The sequence below is a fragment of the Dunckerocampus dactyliophorus genome, chromosome 12 (assembly GCF_027744805.1).
Source record: "Dunckerocampus dactyliophorus isolate RoL2022-P2 chromosome 12, RoL_Ddac_1.1, whole genome shotgun sequence".
Classification (NCBI taxonomy): Eukaryota; Metazoa; Chordata; class Actinopteri; order Syngnathiformes; family Syngnathidae; genus Dunckerocampus; species Dunckerocampus dactyliophorus.
Window position 1 is genome coordinate 2,192,650 of NC_072830.1, and position 17,505 is coordinate 2,210,154.

Below are 17,505 nucleotides of genomic sequence, written 5' to 3' on the forward strand. Positions count from 1 at the left end.
TTATTCCTTTTACATTCTCCAGGGGTTCACTTCTTTTTCCACTTGCGTGGCAATCGAAAACATAAGAGAGGCGCCTCTGTGACGTGACACACCTCATAATTGTTATTCTGCTTTCATCATTTTATTTTATGCTTGTCAATATACTCAGAGATGCTTTACAAAATCAACATATTTATATTCTGCTTATTAAAGGTATTCAAATGGTGGCTGTTAACGTAATGCTCATATGGTGGCCACAGTTTGACCCTGGAACAGACCATTTCCATTACACCCACTCTATAGTGGGAGTATTTGTTCCACTGGAATAAATAAATGTTTGCAGAGATGGGAAACATCTCAGACTTTACCGTGTGTGTCTAACATCATTATACACACTTTTATTACATGCATCAAGTGTCTTTCGTTTTCATGTCAGTGTGAGCCTCCTGCATGGCCATACAGGTATACTGTGTGGATACATGCTTAAAAATACAAATCCCAAAGCTCTGTCTTGACTGGCTGACCTGTAGAGAGAGAGAGAGAGAGAGAGAGAGAGCGAGGGTGGGGGGGAAGGAGGAGCGGGTATGAATAAAAAAACAAGCAGTCATTCCAGGAGATCATATTATTGTCCATCCCATCCCATCTCTCTTCTTCTTCTTCTTCTTCTTCTCCTCCAGGGCCAGCGCGTGCACATTTTGACAGATGAGAACATTTTTTGAGAGCAGCTGAGTGATTTCAGTGGGTGGATTATCCAGTCGTTGACCTGTTGGAGAAAAGAGGTAAATTCACAAATAATCCTTGTGGTTATTGACATCAGATTGCAATGAAACAGGGGATGCATTATCGTTTTTCTACATCGCATATGACTGTTTTTTTGTTTTGTTTTGTTTGTGTGTGCTGCCCAACGAGGGGGTGCCTCCCTTGCAGCAGTGCCCGCCACGTTCGTTACTGCCTCGTTACTGCCGCAGATGATCGTAGAATGCACACAAAGCGAGACAAGTCGTGACGCTTATATAATGCAAATGCGGGGCAGGGTGGAGAGTGTGGGGGGGTGGACCATGGACTTCCACAGGTTGAATGGGGCAGGCGAGGCGTCACGGATGAGATGTTGCTTTATAATTGGCGCATGACGTGATGCATGTGCTGCTTCGTTTCCGGTCTGCAGCTTTTTTTTGGGAGGGTGGGGGGGTCTGTTATCAGCGTGCAATTTGCTTATTGTAATGATCGAATGAGAGCCACGCCCCTCACTCCATTGAGGAGTCGCCTCCCTTTGTGAGTCCTCTGGCCATATAGGCGCCACAATTGCTCTCGTGATAAATGCACATATAGAATGTGGTTGCCATGGTAATGTAACACAGTGGTAGCCAGCCTGTCAATAGGGAGTCCCACATTTTGTTGATGTAAACATGGGGAACCCTGTGACGTCATGACATTTTGCACAATGTGGAGAAACAGCTCTGTATTCTATATTGCTAATAGAGATGCAGTTCAGTGACGTCAGAGGGTGTGGTCTCGTGCAAAACCTGCACTTGCCAGAGATAAATGGGCTAATGTATGCTAACATTAGTATTGATCTGGGTGTTGCACGACTTTAAAAGCCAAACATATCAGACGGAAATCCATCTCATGGTATGGTAGTCACCCCCCGTGGATTGAGGTTTATTGGCTCCATGATAAATGACTTGTCCTTATTTAGAAATGCAATATGTCTCCTTACAGCATAGACGTGTTTACCACTTTCTAAATACAGTTTTTAACATTATTAGAGCCCTCTAGCCATGACATAACACCCCTACAGTCACATTTACACTCCTATTACTGTTACACCCACGGTGTAAGAAGGAGAGGTTCCGCAGGTCCGTCATACCGACCGCTATCAGGCTCTACAACACCTGCACCACCAGAACCATGTTGTAGTGCTTTACTTTACTGTTCTCTTTACTTGTCTTGCTTGCTTGCTGCTGTAACAAGTAAATTTCCCCGCTGTGGGATCAATAAAGTACATACAATACAATACAATACAATACAATATTGGCCAATATAGTACTCATAATAAGAGAAAATAAGACATAACGTAGACTCGCAGGTTAACACTGGGGAAAGAGTTTTTACTCCCCTTACTGGACAGTACTTACTTTACTGCGGTGGCTACTGGCTAATCTACGTAATATTACTGACACCTAGCGACCAGTGTGGAATGCTACGTATCCAAACTGAAACGGAGAGGGTTCTCAGGGTGTTGAGATGCCTCCAAGGATGCACTGGTTTGGAGCGGTCAAAGGTATAGATGTGTGTTCAAGTCAAAGAACACGGCAAGTTGTCCTCTGTTTGGTGGATTTGGTCAATAAGCGGCAGCAAGCACTGGTAAACTGTGGTCTTTATAAGGCTTTATGCTGTGGTACTGTAACAATACAAAGAATACAAAATGTCACTGAATAAATAAACAGTAAATTAATGTAACCAATATTACACATAAACATAATGATTAGCCAAAGGCACATGAAATACAGAATTCAATAAGGAAATTAAGTCAATATGATGCTTATTAATATAATAAATCGCTATACAGTTAGCTTGAATGCTAATATTAGCATTAATGAAAACAAGAGTTACACTGAACAAAGTGTACAATAGAGCTCACACAGCTCTATCAACTGAATTAAACCTCACCTTTATGCATTCACGCACAGCATTAACTTAGGAAAAGTAGGATGTGGTGCCTGTACAGCGTCGGAGAAGTAATAAAAAAGACGTTTCAACTGACGCAACAGCACACTACTGCGGTGCATTCACTGACAGCCGAACACAGTGGGACAAAACAACGCTCAAATCTAAACATTATCAGTGGAGCAGAAACAACACAAAACATGGTAAATTATGGGCTTTCTTACAACAACGTCTTTCAATGCGTCTTCTGAATGCCTTATATTTGTTTTTTAGGTCATTTAACCATTTTTATGCTTGAAAATGAGTCGTTTAGTCCAAAAAATGTACAATTTGCTTAAGTATGCTTATTCTAGTACTAGTAATAGGCCATATTCAACCACCAACAGCAATTATTTTTGAATATATTTTTGGAAAGTGGAAAGTGGCGAGGGATTCCTGCATCCAGTTGTCCCTCGCCTCGACGTGGCTCGAACATTGCTCCGTCACTCCATCGCAATTTTTCAAAAAATGTCCTTAAAACCTTAGCTTTTGGGGAAACTCCGGCCAGGGTGGAGATTTTGAATACTCCGGCTTGAGTGTACGTGTGGACGGCAAAGACTGAGTTTCTGCCTCGTTGCTGACAGAGGACGTAACAATTATGTGGCATAATTTCCACGCTAGATAAGTATAATCTAATTTAAAGTGCAATGGCAAACATTACATTGCTGGTTTTCAACATACTGAGATGACTTTTTGTTGCCTCGCCCCTCTATAAAGTGAAAGTTAAGCTTGTGTGAGAGTGGGCGCAGTGCATCTTTTGTGTGTCTGCCAGTATTTCCTCATCAGCCATATGTAAGGGGCTATTCACACGGAAATGTTTTCAGGTCAAAACGGCAAAGTATTTTATTTTTTTCGTCCACACAGAAACGGCGTTGTGGCTGAGCTAAAAAAGTGTTTTTTGAAAACGGCTTCCAGACTGGGAAAATCTGAAAACACCGGCTCGTTGTTTCTGTATAGACGAGCAATCTGCTGCTTTTTTAAAAAAGATGATGTCAGCGCAACATTGCCGTCACGTGACCACAAGTGAGCTTTGACGACAGGACATCATCATATCTGATTATCTCCACTGTCAACATTCTCCTGGTATTCTCCTGTCTTATACTCCCAAAATGACGCACATGTACTCCTACTTTGTCATAAGTCGAGACGAGCATTGGAAAGCAGTAGACGACGGACACACGCACATGCGTTCTTTCTTCTTCTATGGTTTGGCGTGTCTGCGTGTCTGTTCACAGCGCCACACGTCGGTGTGCCTTGTGTATGACCACTGGATGCAACAATTTAGTAATCCAATATGTGACAGTGACACTAGACAGTGTACGAAAACTGAGAAGATTTTCATTGAAAACTGAACGGCGTTGGAAAGCCGGTGGTTTGACTGTATTCATGTTTGCACTTGCTGCACAGCCGTAACACCATGCTAGTGTGCACTGTTTGTCGTGGGCCTTTTGTTTCTTGGTAACCCAGAATACATACTTTTTGGAACCGAAATGGACTGAAAGTTTAGCCCTATTTAAAATATAAAGCAGTTTAAGAGTCGGTACGGTAGTTACCGATCACAGGAATCTAAACTACAGCCCACACGTGCAATTAGAAGGACTGAGAAACGAGAACCATATTGTAATAGTATAATCTCATCAGCCCATAATTAATGACAGCATCAGTGCTCTCAAGCTTGCCTATCAAATGGAGCCCAGTTGTCCCCCAGAGCTGCCATCACTACCCCAAAATCCTCTACGGTCTTCCCTCAAACGCTGTCTCCTCACAGCCCTGCTCACATGCCGTCATCTGTCCATCCTCACCTCCTCATTTCCTCCTCAACCTCCCATTATGAGGCCACCATCAACCCCGCCTGCCATTTTCTACCCGCGTTTATCCAGCAGCAGGGAAGCCCCTCGCTGTGGAAATTGCTGCGGCTCCACAGCGATGGCGGAGAAAGCCTTGCACAAAGATGGATGAGGAGGACACTTTTTAGGTGACGTGGATCCTTTTGTCTGAGACACACACACACACACACACACACACACACACAAACACACACACACACACACACACACACACACACACACACATGCATTCCCTCTGGAAAAAAAATAGTGACCAAGCCACTAGTCTGCATTAGCAGCCATTCAAGTTAAGCAGCAATACAAATCTGCTTGAATATATTTATGACCTTGAGGAAGTGTTTATTGACAGAGTCGATGATGACATGATTTATGATGGTATATACCTCCTTAAAAGACACAATATTAGGTACACTATGTCAATAACAACGCTCAGTTCTGATGAAGTCATGACTCCTGTGAGAGTATGTTTCTTATTGTGCTTTGCAGCCTTGCTAGTATTTTACTTGCAAGGGAAGGTGAAATGTTAGAAACTTGCATGTTGCAGTGCAGTTGCTCTCCGGGGCAGACAAGGGTCACGCTGATAAACACATTGTTCAAGCAATAGCTCTTGTTCCTGATATGTTGCTTTTCTATTGGATCATATTAGACCGCGTGGGTGTAGAATATGTGCAACACGAACACAAAAGTTGCCTTTGTATGTCATTGCATAAGGAGCACAGGAAATACATTTAAAAAGAGACAATAAGGAAATAATAAAGATGCAACGCAATGTGAGTAAACCATAATCATATTATCATTCAATCATTATCAATCATGATCAAAAATATTGAATACAATGTGAATTAAATATATGATAAAAAAAAACTGTGCACCCATGTATTACTATTATTTATACTATTATTAATTTTCAAAAATGTCTATTTTATTTTCTATTTATTTATTATAAATTGTAACATAGTTTCACTAATAACTTAGGGTTATTTTAATGATTGTTTCCCCTTTTTCTCATCACTGCCTAAATATTACCCCACAGCTCTTTTTCCTCCTACCAGTTAAACACAGGAAGTGAACGTACCGAAACATAATCAAATACCTAAAAATAGCACATAGCTTTCACACTTCACTCTGAAAACATTAATTCAAGTACAATATGCTTCCTGAATGGTCCCCAAGTAGCCACCTCGTAGTCGTGTTACTGAAAAACAAACAAATAGCATGTGGACAGGAAGGCCAGTGCTGCTAATTGACGCAGTAACACAATTAAAGATAGACAAATGGTCTGCTGGCTTGAAGGACATAAATGCACTCAGACAGATGGCACATTCAAGTACGAGACTTATTTATTGAATGATATGACCTGAACTTGTCAATATGACACAACAAAGCATGATTATTATTATTAGTATTGTTATTATGGTCTGCATGTGATCTTAATGTGACATCACTATAATAATCTGGCTTGATGACGTCTTCTTCCTCCAATCAGGTTTGCTTAGAGAAGTGCTTTAAGCACTACTTCGAAACTGTGAGCCTCCCCTCTTAGAACACCCCCCAAAAATGATTTCCCATTTATATGAGCAATTTAAAAATAAATACAGATTAGTGGAAGAATGTCATACTACTGCATGATGGCCCGAACCCTATCCCTATCCCTATCCCTATCCCTATCCCTATCCCTATCCCTATCCCTATCCCTATCCCTGTCTCTATCTCTGTCCCTGTCCCTATCCCTATCCCTGTCCCTGTCCCTGTCCCTATCCCTATCCCTGTCCCTATCCCTGTCTCTATCTCTGTCCCTGTCCCTATCCCTATCCCTGTCTCATTTTTTATCTCTATCTCTGTCCCTGTCCCTATCCCTATCCCTGTCTCTATCTCTGTCCCTGTCCCTGTCCCTATCCCTATCCCTATCCCTATCCCTATCCCTATCCCTGTCTCTATCTCTGTCCCTGTCCCTATCCCTATCCCTGTCCCTATCCCTGTCCCTATCCCTATCCCTGTCTCTATCTCTGTCCCTGTCCCTATCCCTGTCTCTGTCTCTATCCCTGTCCCTATCCCTATTCCTGTCTCTATCTCTATCCCTGTCCCTATCCCTATCCTTGTCCCTGTCGCTATCCCTATCCCTGTCTCTATCTCTATCTCTATCCCTGTCCCTATCCCTATCCCTATCCCTGTCCCTGTCCCTATCCCTGTCCCTATCCCTGTCTCTATCTCTATCCCTGTCCCTATCCCTATCCCTATCCCTGTCCCTGTCCCTATCCCTGTCCCTATCTCTGTCCCTGTCCCTGTCTCTATCTCTGTCCCTATCCCTGTCCCTGTCCCTGTCCCTAAATCTAACCCTAACCCTAACCCGAAAGATGTCATTGCAGTTGTTCCCACTAAATGCGTACAGTATGTGTGACATGACTGATGCATGTGCACAGGACCTACATTACTAAAATAGGCCAAGGTCATGTGGCGTCCGTGGGGAGCGTGCAAAGATTAATTTCTGCCAGAAAAAGAGAACATCTTTGCTGGCTCTTAATGTGAAATGAAAAAAAACCCTGTGGTACTCAGGCCTTTCTAACTTTGGAAAGCAAACAGCAGAATGCACGTCTCATATAGAGGATCTTTGACTGGCATTTTTGCCTTAAATTCTTAAAAACAGCAGAGCACTTCTGTCATATAGACGATCTTTGACTTGCATGTTTGTTTGTTGTGGCTTCTTAAAGAGCAGAGTGCTCCTTTTTAAATAGAGGATCTTTGACTAGTATTTTTTCTGTAGAATCTTAAAAAGAGCAGAACGCTCCTGTCATATAGAAGATCTTTGACTCATGTTTTTGTTGTAGATTCTTAAAAAGAGCAGATCGCTCCTGTCATATAGAGGATCTTTGACTCATGTTTTTGTTGTAGATTCTTAAAAAGAGCAGAACGCTCCTGTCATATAGAGGATCTTGTCACGATCTGATGACGGGCTGGTTGCTGTCGGATATTCGAAAGTGCAAATAAAAACTTTAATAATGCAGGTGCAGGTACTCACAGGTGTGCAGGATTAACAAAAGTTGACAGAGGAAAAAGGCTCTGCGACACGATACTCGTAGTTGCAGGAGGTAAGTATACTCAAGTGACCGCGCATGCGACATGACTCCAGACAATGAGCCGGCGCCGTACTCGAGGCGGCGCTGGGCTTTTAAAGCCCACAAACGCTAATTGCCTACAGCTGTGTAGCAACCACCTGCGGTGCAGCGGCTGCAGATTCCTCCCAGTCGGAAGTGCAGCCCGCCAAAGTAATAGCGGAACATGACAGATCTTTGACTAGTATTTTTGCTGTAGATTCTTAAAGAGCAGAGCGCTCCTGTCATATAGAGGATCTTTGACTATCATTTCTGCAGTAGATTCTTAAAAACAGCAGGACACTCCTGTTTTATGGAGAATCTCTGACTGGTATTTTTAGTAGATTCTTAAAGAGCGCCTTGGTGTTATAGAAGATCTTTGACTCGTGTTACGACCCATGTGCATTAAGAGTGTACAGTTGCTGATTCCATTCGACCTTGGCGGAGGTCAGAACCTGCCGCTAAGCTAACACATCCGGATGGATCCAAAGCATTATTGTCTTCATGCTACCTGCTGGTGAGCTTAATCTATACAACATATCTAATTACAATCTTAATCTATAACACATTACAAGCTAATCAATAACACTCAAAGCCCAAGAGAGAGCAGTCTAGTCGCACACCACCAGCGGTCACGCATCACGTCTGATACACAGTGCATCATGTACATCATGTGTATCATATGTTCTCCTACTTGCAGTGCATGCCTTGACATTCCCGCTACCACAACACTGCCATGTCTGTCTGATAAGACTTAGTGTCTGTCATGCATTCTGATGATCATGCGTGTGTACTTGTTTTACACGCGTACCTAATGAAGTGGCTTGAGCTACCTTCCTAAAACTGCTTATTTTCTCTCATTTTGTCCCTTTTTATATTTGCCCTATATCAACAGTTGCCATGGAAACTATTTCTCTCGTCCTCTCCTCGCTGCTGGTGTGTGTGGCTGGTAAGTGCGCTCCTCTACTCTCACACCCGAACACTGTCACACGGTCGCAGGCGTGCATGGAGGCTGAGCGTCCACAAGGGGGCGCCGGATGCCTGAGCGAGAGAAACAGCATTGGCTCCTTGTGTTTGTCACACACTGACGGAGTGTGTGAAGTCTCAGTGAAGTCACAATGATGACACCCCACAAATAGACGATGTCTGATGCTTGTGGTGTTGTTCACTCGTCAACTGATGCTGTTTGTGTGTTCTTTTTTCTGGGACTAATGTGGATGACTGTCAGCTGTAGCAGACGTGGATGTTCAGGGTGAGTACACTCATCAAGAGTACCCGAGTACACACATGATGACATCACTACAACTCATGAGTTTAATATGCATTTACTGTATGTAGGCAGGGGCGGACCTACCATTAAGGCAAAGTAGCCAATCGCCTGAGGCACCCAAACATTGGGGGGCCCCCCAACCAGCACGGGCCAGGGCCACCACAGCCAGCAGCACCCCCAACTATATTCATGTATAATTATGTTAGCATGCTAACCAAACAAATAACTGAACAAAAAGAAAGTTAAATTCATGTTATCGGCCGCCCTCTCCCCCACACTACAATGGACTGTTCCATGATGACAAAAGACTGAGCAGCCAAGCGCCATTCAACATCAAAGAGGAAGAAGGCGTGCTTTGTGAGAAGTGTGAAGCTGCTTCGATTGAGGCAAACTTACCAGAGCGGGTCAGAGAAGACGAAGTACATCACATGTTTACACTTGCACAGTTCAACACGGCTGAAAAGGGGTAGGAAGAAGCACAGCTTAAGTGGGGCGAAGCAAAAAAGATGATAAAAATGTTAATTTACTAGAATAAAGTTGCATAGAGCTGTGTGCAACACAAACACAAAAGTTGCCTTTGTATGTCATTGCATAAGGAGCACAGGAAATACTTTTAAAAAGAGACAATAAGGAAATAATAAAGATGCAACGCAATGTGAGTAAACCATAATCATATTATCATTCAATCATTATCAATCATGATCAAAAATATTGAATACAATGTGACTTAAATATATGATAAAAAAAACTGTGCACCCATGTATTACTATTATTTATACTATTATTAATTTTCAAAAATGTATTTTATTTATTATAAATTGTAACATAGTTTCACTAATAACATAGGGTTATTTTAATGATTTTTTCCCCTTTTTCTCATCACTGCATAAATATTACCCCACAGCTCTTTTTCCTCCTACCAGTTAAACACAGGAAGTGAACGTACCGAAACATAATCAAATACCTAAAAATAGCACATAGCTTTCACACTTCACTCTGAAAACATTAATTCAAGTACAATATGCTTCCTGAATGGTCCCCAAGTAGCCACCTCGTAGTCGTGTTATTGACCGACCCGTGACCCGATCTGGTAAGTTTGCCTCAAATGAAGTAGCTTCACACGTCTCACAAAGCACGCCTATAATTATAAGCATAAAGTCTGAATATTACAATCAAAATGTCATTAAAAAATACATATTTTCCTGCAAAAACAGTTCTTACTATTTGCTTTACGTACTTATAACAGTGGTGCGAAAAGTGTTTGCCCCCTTCTTGATTTTTTGCACATTTGTCCCACTTAAATGTTTGAGATCATCAAGCAAATGTAAATATTAGTCAACGACAACACAACTCAACACCTTTTTAAATGAAACTTATTAAGGGAGAAAAACATCCAAGCTACATGTCCCTGTGTGAAAAAGTGATTGCCCCCTAAAGCTAATAAGTGGTTGGGCCCCTGATCTGTATTATATATCTAAATAGCTCATACGTCGCACCCGCCCGTGCAAGCCGCTGAAGCCAAAGAGACGCCATCTTACTACTCACATCTGGACTACATTGGCACAGCGTACATAGTGTACAAAGCAGATGAAGAGGCTAACACAACATCTATGTTTGACATTAAAAAGCGGGGAGATTCTCCCATTCCTTCAAGTAACGCAACCTTCGTCCCTTAAAGAAATACATATATCATGATATAACAAAAAAGTACGTACATTTCCTCTTAGCTATTATAGAGCTATATAAACCTATCAATTCTGGACATACATTTAATCAGAGGAATTTTACACGATCGAAAATATCTGAGAGATCGACAGTGCAAAACCCTTAAATGATCAATCATAAATCTACATTTCAATCATACTTACAAGTGAAATGTTCGTCCACAGCCTTTGAACTGGCGATTTGTGCAGTTAATAGCTGCACATGCAGGCATCTTAAGGCGAAATTTGTGTCCAATCCGAATTAATAAAATAAGTTCACCAAGAATGCAAAAGCTTGTCCGAGAAGTGTTTTTGCGAGTAGCAATATGGCGGCCGTTTGCCGTCACAAGTCATCGCCAATGAGCTATCCAGATATATAATACAGATCAGTGGTTGGGCCCCCCTTATCAGCAACAACTGCAATCAACTTGCAATGAGTCTCTTCCAGCGCTGGGGAGGAATTTAGCAGAATTGTTGTCATTCAGCCACATTGGAGGCTTTTCCTTTTTAAGGTCATGCCACAGCATCTCAATAGGATTCAGGTCAGGACTTGGACTAGACCACTCCAAAGTCTTCAGCCATTCAGAGGTGGACTTGCTGGTGTGTTTTGGATCATTGTCCTGCTGCAGAACCCAAGTTGCTTTCAGCTTGAGGTCACCAACAGATGGCCGGACATTCTCCTGGTTCCATTTATCACAGCAAGTCTTCCAGGTCCTGAAGACCATCACACTACCACCACCATATTTTACTGTTGCTATGATGTTCTTTTTCTGAAATGCCAGATGTAATGGGACACACTCCTTCCAAAAAGTTCAACTTTTGAGTATTTTCCCAAAGGTGTTGGGGATCATCAAGATGTTTTCTGGCAAAATTGAGACAAGCCTTAATGTTGTTTTTGTTCAGCAGTGGTTTTGGTCTTGGAACTCTGCCATGCAGGCCGTTTTTGCCCAGTGTCTTTCTTATGGTGGAGTCATGAACACTGACCTTAACTGAGGCAAGTGAGGCCTGCCGTTCTTTGGATGTTGTTGTGGGGTCTTTTGTGACCTCTCGGTGCTCTTGGGGTCATTTTGGTTGGCTGGGCGCTCCTGTTCCATGTTTTGGCCATTGGTGGATAATGGCTATCACTGTGGTTGGCTGGAGTCCCAAAGCTTTAGAAATGTTTTAAAACTTTTTCCACACTGATAGATCTCAATTCCTCTCACTTAAAGGGACAGTTGGGATGTTTTGACATGAAGTTGTATGACATCCCCATCATCATTGTAGTCCAATAACAGCCACTTACCCCACACTTGGTCTCCTAAGTCCAGTTCTGGTCAGATTTCTGTGATGAAGAACGTAGTTCCTCTTAGTTGCTGGGGACAATTAAGTAAAGAGTTTGGCTTCAAAAGATGAAAACATTTGCATCACTAAAACGCCTTCTCAAAAAACTCAAACCCCACAAAACGTTCGGCGTTGTGTCTCCCGTCGCTTCCCTGCGCACTGTCGCCCGTGCGTTCATGTGAATGAGGCGAAGACACTGCAGCTTGAATCATCTTCTTACCAGTGCAGATGATGTGTGACTAATTATTTACTCTGATATGTTGTTGTAGATGAAAAGGAAAAGGAGAACAACCCCTTTGTCTACGGTAAGCCTCACGTTTGCTGCTACTGATAGCTTCCATTAACAGAAGCTGTTGCATAAAAGCCTTTTTTGCCTTATTAATAAAACAAGTGTTGTCTTTGGTGCTGTGTAGACTATGAGAGCCTGAGGATTTGTGGACTGGCATTAGCCGTGGTGCTGTTCACACTGGGAATCCTGCTCATCCTCAGTAAGCAAACTGCACATGTTCAATGAATACCTGACACGTTATCATCTTTGCCAAGGCCTGGTTTCACGTACTTCTTGCATTGGATAGCATTAGATTGTTACTACAGATGCTTGATATTGGCTTTCCTGCCCATAGCCGATATGCCCATATTGTCCAACACTTCATTACCGATGCCTGTATCTCTTCCCCCCAAACTAATATCAGGCCACATCTTGTGTAATGAATGAACACATGATGCTTCTTGGACTGTGATACCACAAACAGCAAACACTGTTTGTGCAAAGTAAGACAAATACTGCAATACGCAATGGAAGTTCTAGAAAAAGTGCCAAGAAAATAGTCAACAAAACCAAAAAACCCATGACAACAGTCAGCTTAAGTAACACCTTCTCCTCCTATCAGCAAGTAAGACAGGTTAGTCTTTTCACAAATGTGGTTTTATATTAATACAAATATATTAAAACAAATATCTAAATAACATATCAAAATAACATAAATATAATATATTAAAATACAAATCTGCGATTGGCTGGCCACCAGTCCAGGGTGTACCCCACCTTTCGCCCGAAGTAGGCTGGGATAGGCTCCAGCATACCCCCGCAACCCTGGTGAGGATAAGCGGCATAGTAGATGGATGGATGGAAAGAATAAAAATAATATGAAATTATGATACAATAAGTAACATTAATACATTTATTGAAATAATACTGGCAACTGTACTCCAGTATTTGGGAGGTTGGCAGGTTTCTATGAGGCACAAACATCCGTATAAGAACAAAGCACTAATGCACATGGTGAAATTATAAGCTGGGCTCATTCAGCACATGACGCATAAACGCAGCATGAACAGAACATATTAGACCCGACGTACAGTAAGTTCATCAGGTCCACACCCGACTGTGAAGAGTGAATTTCTGTGTATGATTCCTTCTTCATAAATGTAATATTTTTGTAGTTAGAGCATAGAAAACGTGTTTACGGCCTTCTAGCATTGGGGGAGTTCCTTGTTGTTCCTTGGTTACTTCTGGTTTTTGGACAGATCTTCCGCTTCTGCTGTGGATTGTGTCTCATCAAGGGAACATAATGTCACATTACTGACACCTAGCGACCCGTGCAGAGTACTGCATATTACAGCATCTTTGAATGCGTCTTCTGAATGCCTTATATTTGTATTTTAGTTTTTATGCTTAATTTCAAGCAAAAATAGAAGCTTAAATATGCATCTTTTTGACTACCAATGGGGCGTATTCACCACCAAGCAGCAATGATGAATTTGTATGTTTGGAAAAACTGTGATGGAGCGAGGCCGTGAAATTGGACGACTGTATTAAAGGCGCCTTACCCACCCCGGCATAAAAAAAGGTGAAGTGTGTGGAGCACGTCATCACTCGCATGCCGATATCATTATCGGCAGAGAATTTGATACTGATGTGAAGCGATATCTCATTGTTATGCTGATATCCCATAATATCTGTGAGCCGATCCCTAATTAGTACTACATCACACACTCAGTACTACCATGTACTACCATGTACTACATAATTGTAGGACATGTGTAGAGTGGCCAGCACAATGAATCAGTGTGTTATTCTTCAAGGTCGACGGTGCCGCTGCAGTATCAACCAGAAGCCCAGGTATGCCGGTGCCCCCTCCTAAAAAAAAAAAAAAACGCTTTTGTTATGCCGTTTGACACCATCTGGTTACCATGGCGACCTGTGCTTCCTCTCTTTCTCTGCAGGGCCCCCGGAGATGAGGAGGCGCAAGAGGAGAATCTCATCGTCTCAAAGGGTAAGATGAACTTTTCACCTCCCTGTCGGCTCCTCACCTCTGCCTCACCGCTCTAAACACACATCCATAATGCAGCCTCACTCTGGGATATGAAACGTGGATTTTATGGTCTTTGTAGCTGCGGCGGCTGCCAAAGAGACTCCGGCGGAAAACTGAGACAGCTCCTCCATCATCAGCTCAAACTGCCTTCTGAGAGGATGCGATTTGACGTGAATCCACTGCTATGATACTATAAGTGATGATACCATGAGGTATGAGCAGATGTGATACAATATGTACAGAAATCATACACCCTTTAGCCCAGTCGTGCTTCGTTGTGACGTAGCAGTCCTCAGTGCTCTCTTGTCTCTCCTTGTGCCTTCATGTAGACGTCCTTCACTTTGACTGTACTGTACTGTACTGTAGTGTGTCTCGGCTATTATATCATAGCACCTTTGACACAATTTGATGGTCTATGACGCTAGAAAATGTGTCCATGTGGTGTGGTCCTGTTTGTTTTGTATTCCCCACTACTGCTGTTAGACTTTAGGAATTTTAGGTAGCACTTTTCAATAAGGGTACCCATATGATTGGCTGCTTTTAAGTTACTGAGCCTCTAAGCCGCCCCCAGCTAGATGAGCCCGTGCATACGCCCACCACTTCAGAGGACAGCTTTGTAACACAAAAAACAGGCTTCACTACGCACCTTAAAATAATCATTCAGTCAGGTCCAGTTACAGTTGAGTTACTTAGTTTTTCTTGTGTTAAAATGTGACGTATGGCGGAGCAGAGTCACAGCGTGCGGGTGCTCCTTGGTTTATGCCGCCCCGACTTTCGTTGTTTCGTGGTTGCAACGACCGCAACCCCATAAATGAATGAAAAACTTGAGTTTGGTCCGTAAGAACCAGACTCAATCAAAGAATCCACTACACTGGACCGCCGTGGCTACGCCAAAACAACATCAGCAAACTCAAATGTCCTCTCTGCACAGTCAGGACACGTGTCACGTTCAAAGACATTCGGAAATGACAAAACTCTTTAACGCAACAAATGACTGCCATTATCTTTGGGCATGTTAACAGAGTGAAAGCGACAGTAATAACTCGGCAGTGTAGTGCTCTTATTATTGAGATGAAACGTTTGCTGGTGCTTTACGCCTTCTTTTTTGAAATTGGTGTTTCGTTTATTTCTTGCACTTGGTTTGCAAGGTGTCAGTAATGTTACTGTAGTGTGCAGTGAGACACACAAGCACCAGACTTGATGGCCGGAACAACATTATCTCACAACGGGCGCGATAATCCCAAATAAAATCACAGGCTACTGTTGTGGCCGTAACCCACGCCAAGCTAAAACTCAACTGTGACCCCCCCAATGCCACTTCCTGTGCGCTCCCCACTCAGATCCCCGAGGGAACACATTTACAGCAACAAACATGAGTCTTATTTATATCTTATTTTCTCTTATTATGTCTACCATATTGGGTAATAGGAGTGTAAGGGTGACTATGGGGGTGTTATTTCATGCCTAGAGGGCTCTAATAATAATGTTAAAAAACATATTTAGAAGGTCGTAAATAGGTTGTTTTTTTTTTTGCTCTAACTACGAAAATACTTCGTTATAAATAAGGGATCCTACTTGACGGAAATTCACTTGTCACAGTCGGGTCTGGAACCAATTAACTGCGATAAACGGGGGATTACTGAACATCCCAGTTTAGGAACAGAAGTCGTATGTAACCTGAGGACCACCTGTATATGTAAAAGTAGCCAAACACTTGTGGACAATCGGATGATTAGCATTAAAACTACTGTATTAAAGTTGCCCTTTTTTCATGGCTTGGCTGGTCCTGTGACTTACACCCCGGAGCGACTTACTGCATATATGTTTTTCTCATACTAACAGCCACCAGAGGGCGCTCTCGGCTTGTGTGCCAGTATCTGGTACTCCTATCACACTCCTATTAAGCACTTTTAAACAGAATTCCAGCATTTTGGCCAACACTCTTACAGGAGGCTTACTTGACCTGATCCAGTGATCCACCCACCGTACTTTTATTCAGTCCCCACCAAAACGGGTTCTTGCTTCAGATCAGTTGTGTCGTTTTTGTGTAATCCTTCATGGAAAGTCATAAGGGTACCCTTGTTATAAAGCGGTGCAGGATTTCACTGCGTGTTTTCCTATGTTGTCAAATGTCGTCACATATACAAACACACACACACACACACACACACACACACATATATATATATATACAGTATGTATCTATATCGAGTATATTAAAGTACAGACAACTATAAGGTTTGAATGTAAGGAAGCGTGCATGTACATGTACATGTCAACGTGTGTCAACGTGTCATATGAGACAATCGGGTCTGCTAATATCCGCTGCAGTACTTTGGCATCAGCTGTCTCACTGCCATTGCACCCTCCACCGGGAATGACCCGTCCACCTGGAGACACTCACGTGGTTTTCTATTAATCAAAGAGGCCTCTTGTGTTGTGTTGACTCACAACCAAAAAACATCACTAGTGAGACCGTCAAGACTTTCACTCACCTGACGTGTGAATATCTGTTTTTGAAGACGACAAACTCTTTTGTCCAGCCGCCGCATGACGCCTTGTTGTGTCGCAACATGTCGTGCTTTTGACATTTAATAGAAATAAATCTGTCTGAAGACTCACAGCCATGCCTTCTTCTGCTCATTTCAACGACTCTAGACCTCACCTAGCTTTCCCATTGGCTACCAGCAGGTGCCATTTCACGTCAGCGGGGGTCGCTCACTGGTTGAACATCGGTTCATTCAGACATTACCAGAAGTGGACGTCCTTCCATCGTGCTTAAATATGGTATATATTCTTTGTAATTATGTTCCACATTGCTAATTTTTGAAAGCCAACGGTAAATTAGAAAAAATGGCATCTATAGTTGATGGCGCTAGGCATGACGAGCTGACCCTCACTGTTCAGTCTTGTTTATGGAAGTGATGTCATCGGGGTGCTAAAGCACTGTAAACAAGTGCTTCCCGAGGTAGGATTTGGCTCAGTATACTTTTCATCCAAATAGTAGTCATGGCAAAATGTTGCGTTGCTGCTGGATGTTCATAGTAGCCCAGTGATCTGTAAGTTTGTTTTCTTTTCCAAAAGAGGAAGGTTTAAGACAACAATGGGCAAAGCAAGTGCAGGGAATGAACGACAGATGGCTGTTCTTTGCAGCGATCATTTCACTGACGACTGCTGTGAAGGAACCACCTTTACAAGAAGCATTTTGCTCGAACGTATGGTATAAACGCATTTTGAAACAGGATGCTATTCCGCCGGTACACAGGAAGAAAACAC

General features: G+C 42.5%; 1 protein-coding gene across 2 annotated transcripts; it reads left to right on the forward strand.

Moving 5' to 3' along the window:
- The first annotated feature begins 558 nt into the window (after nucleotides 1-558).
- fxyd6 (FXYD domain containing ion transport regulator 6) lies at nucleotides 559-16,852 on the forward strand. Of its 2 annotated transcripts, XM_054794666.1 has the most exons (9): nucleotides 559-758; nucleotides 4,566-4,660; nucleotides 8,517-8,570; nucleotides 8,850-8,873; nucleotides 12,184-12,219; nucleotides 12,328-12,402; nucleotides 14,000-14,036; nucleotides 14,141-14,190; nucleotides 14,309-16,852. In XM_054794666.1, the coding sequence occupies exons 3-9, from the start codon at nucleotides 8,522-8,524 to the stop codon at nucleotides 14,344-14,346; spliced, it is 309 nt and encodes a 102-aa protein (XP_054650641.1). In that variant the 5' UTR covers nucleotides 559-758; nucleotides 4,566-4,660; nucleotides 8,517-8,521; the 3' UTR covers nucleotides 14,347-16,852. The 2 variants fall into 2 exon arrangements, with proteins under 2 accessions (XP_054650641.1, XP_054650640.1); XM_054794665.1 differs by lacking the exon at nucleotides 4,566-4,660 and having other exon boundaries at nucleotides 563-758.
- The last annotated feature ends 653 nt before the right edge of the window (nucleotides 16,853-17,505 follow it).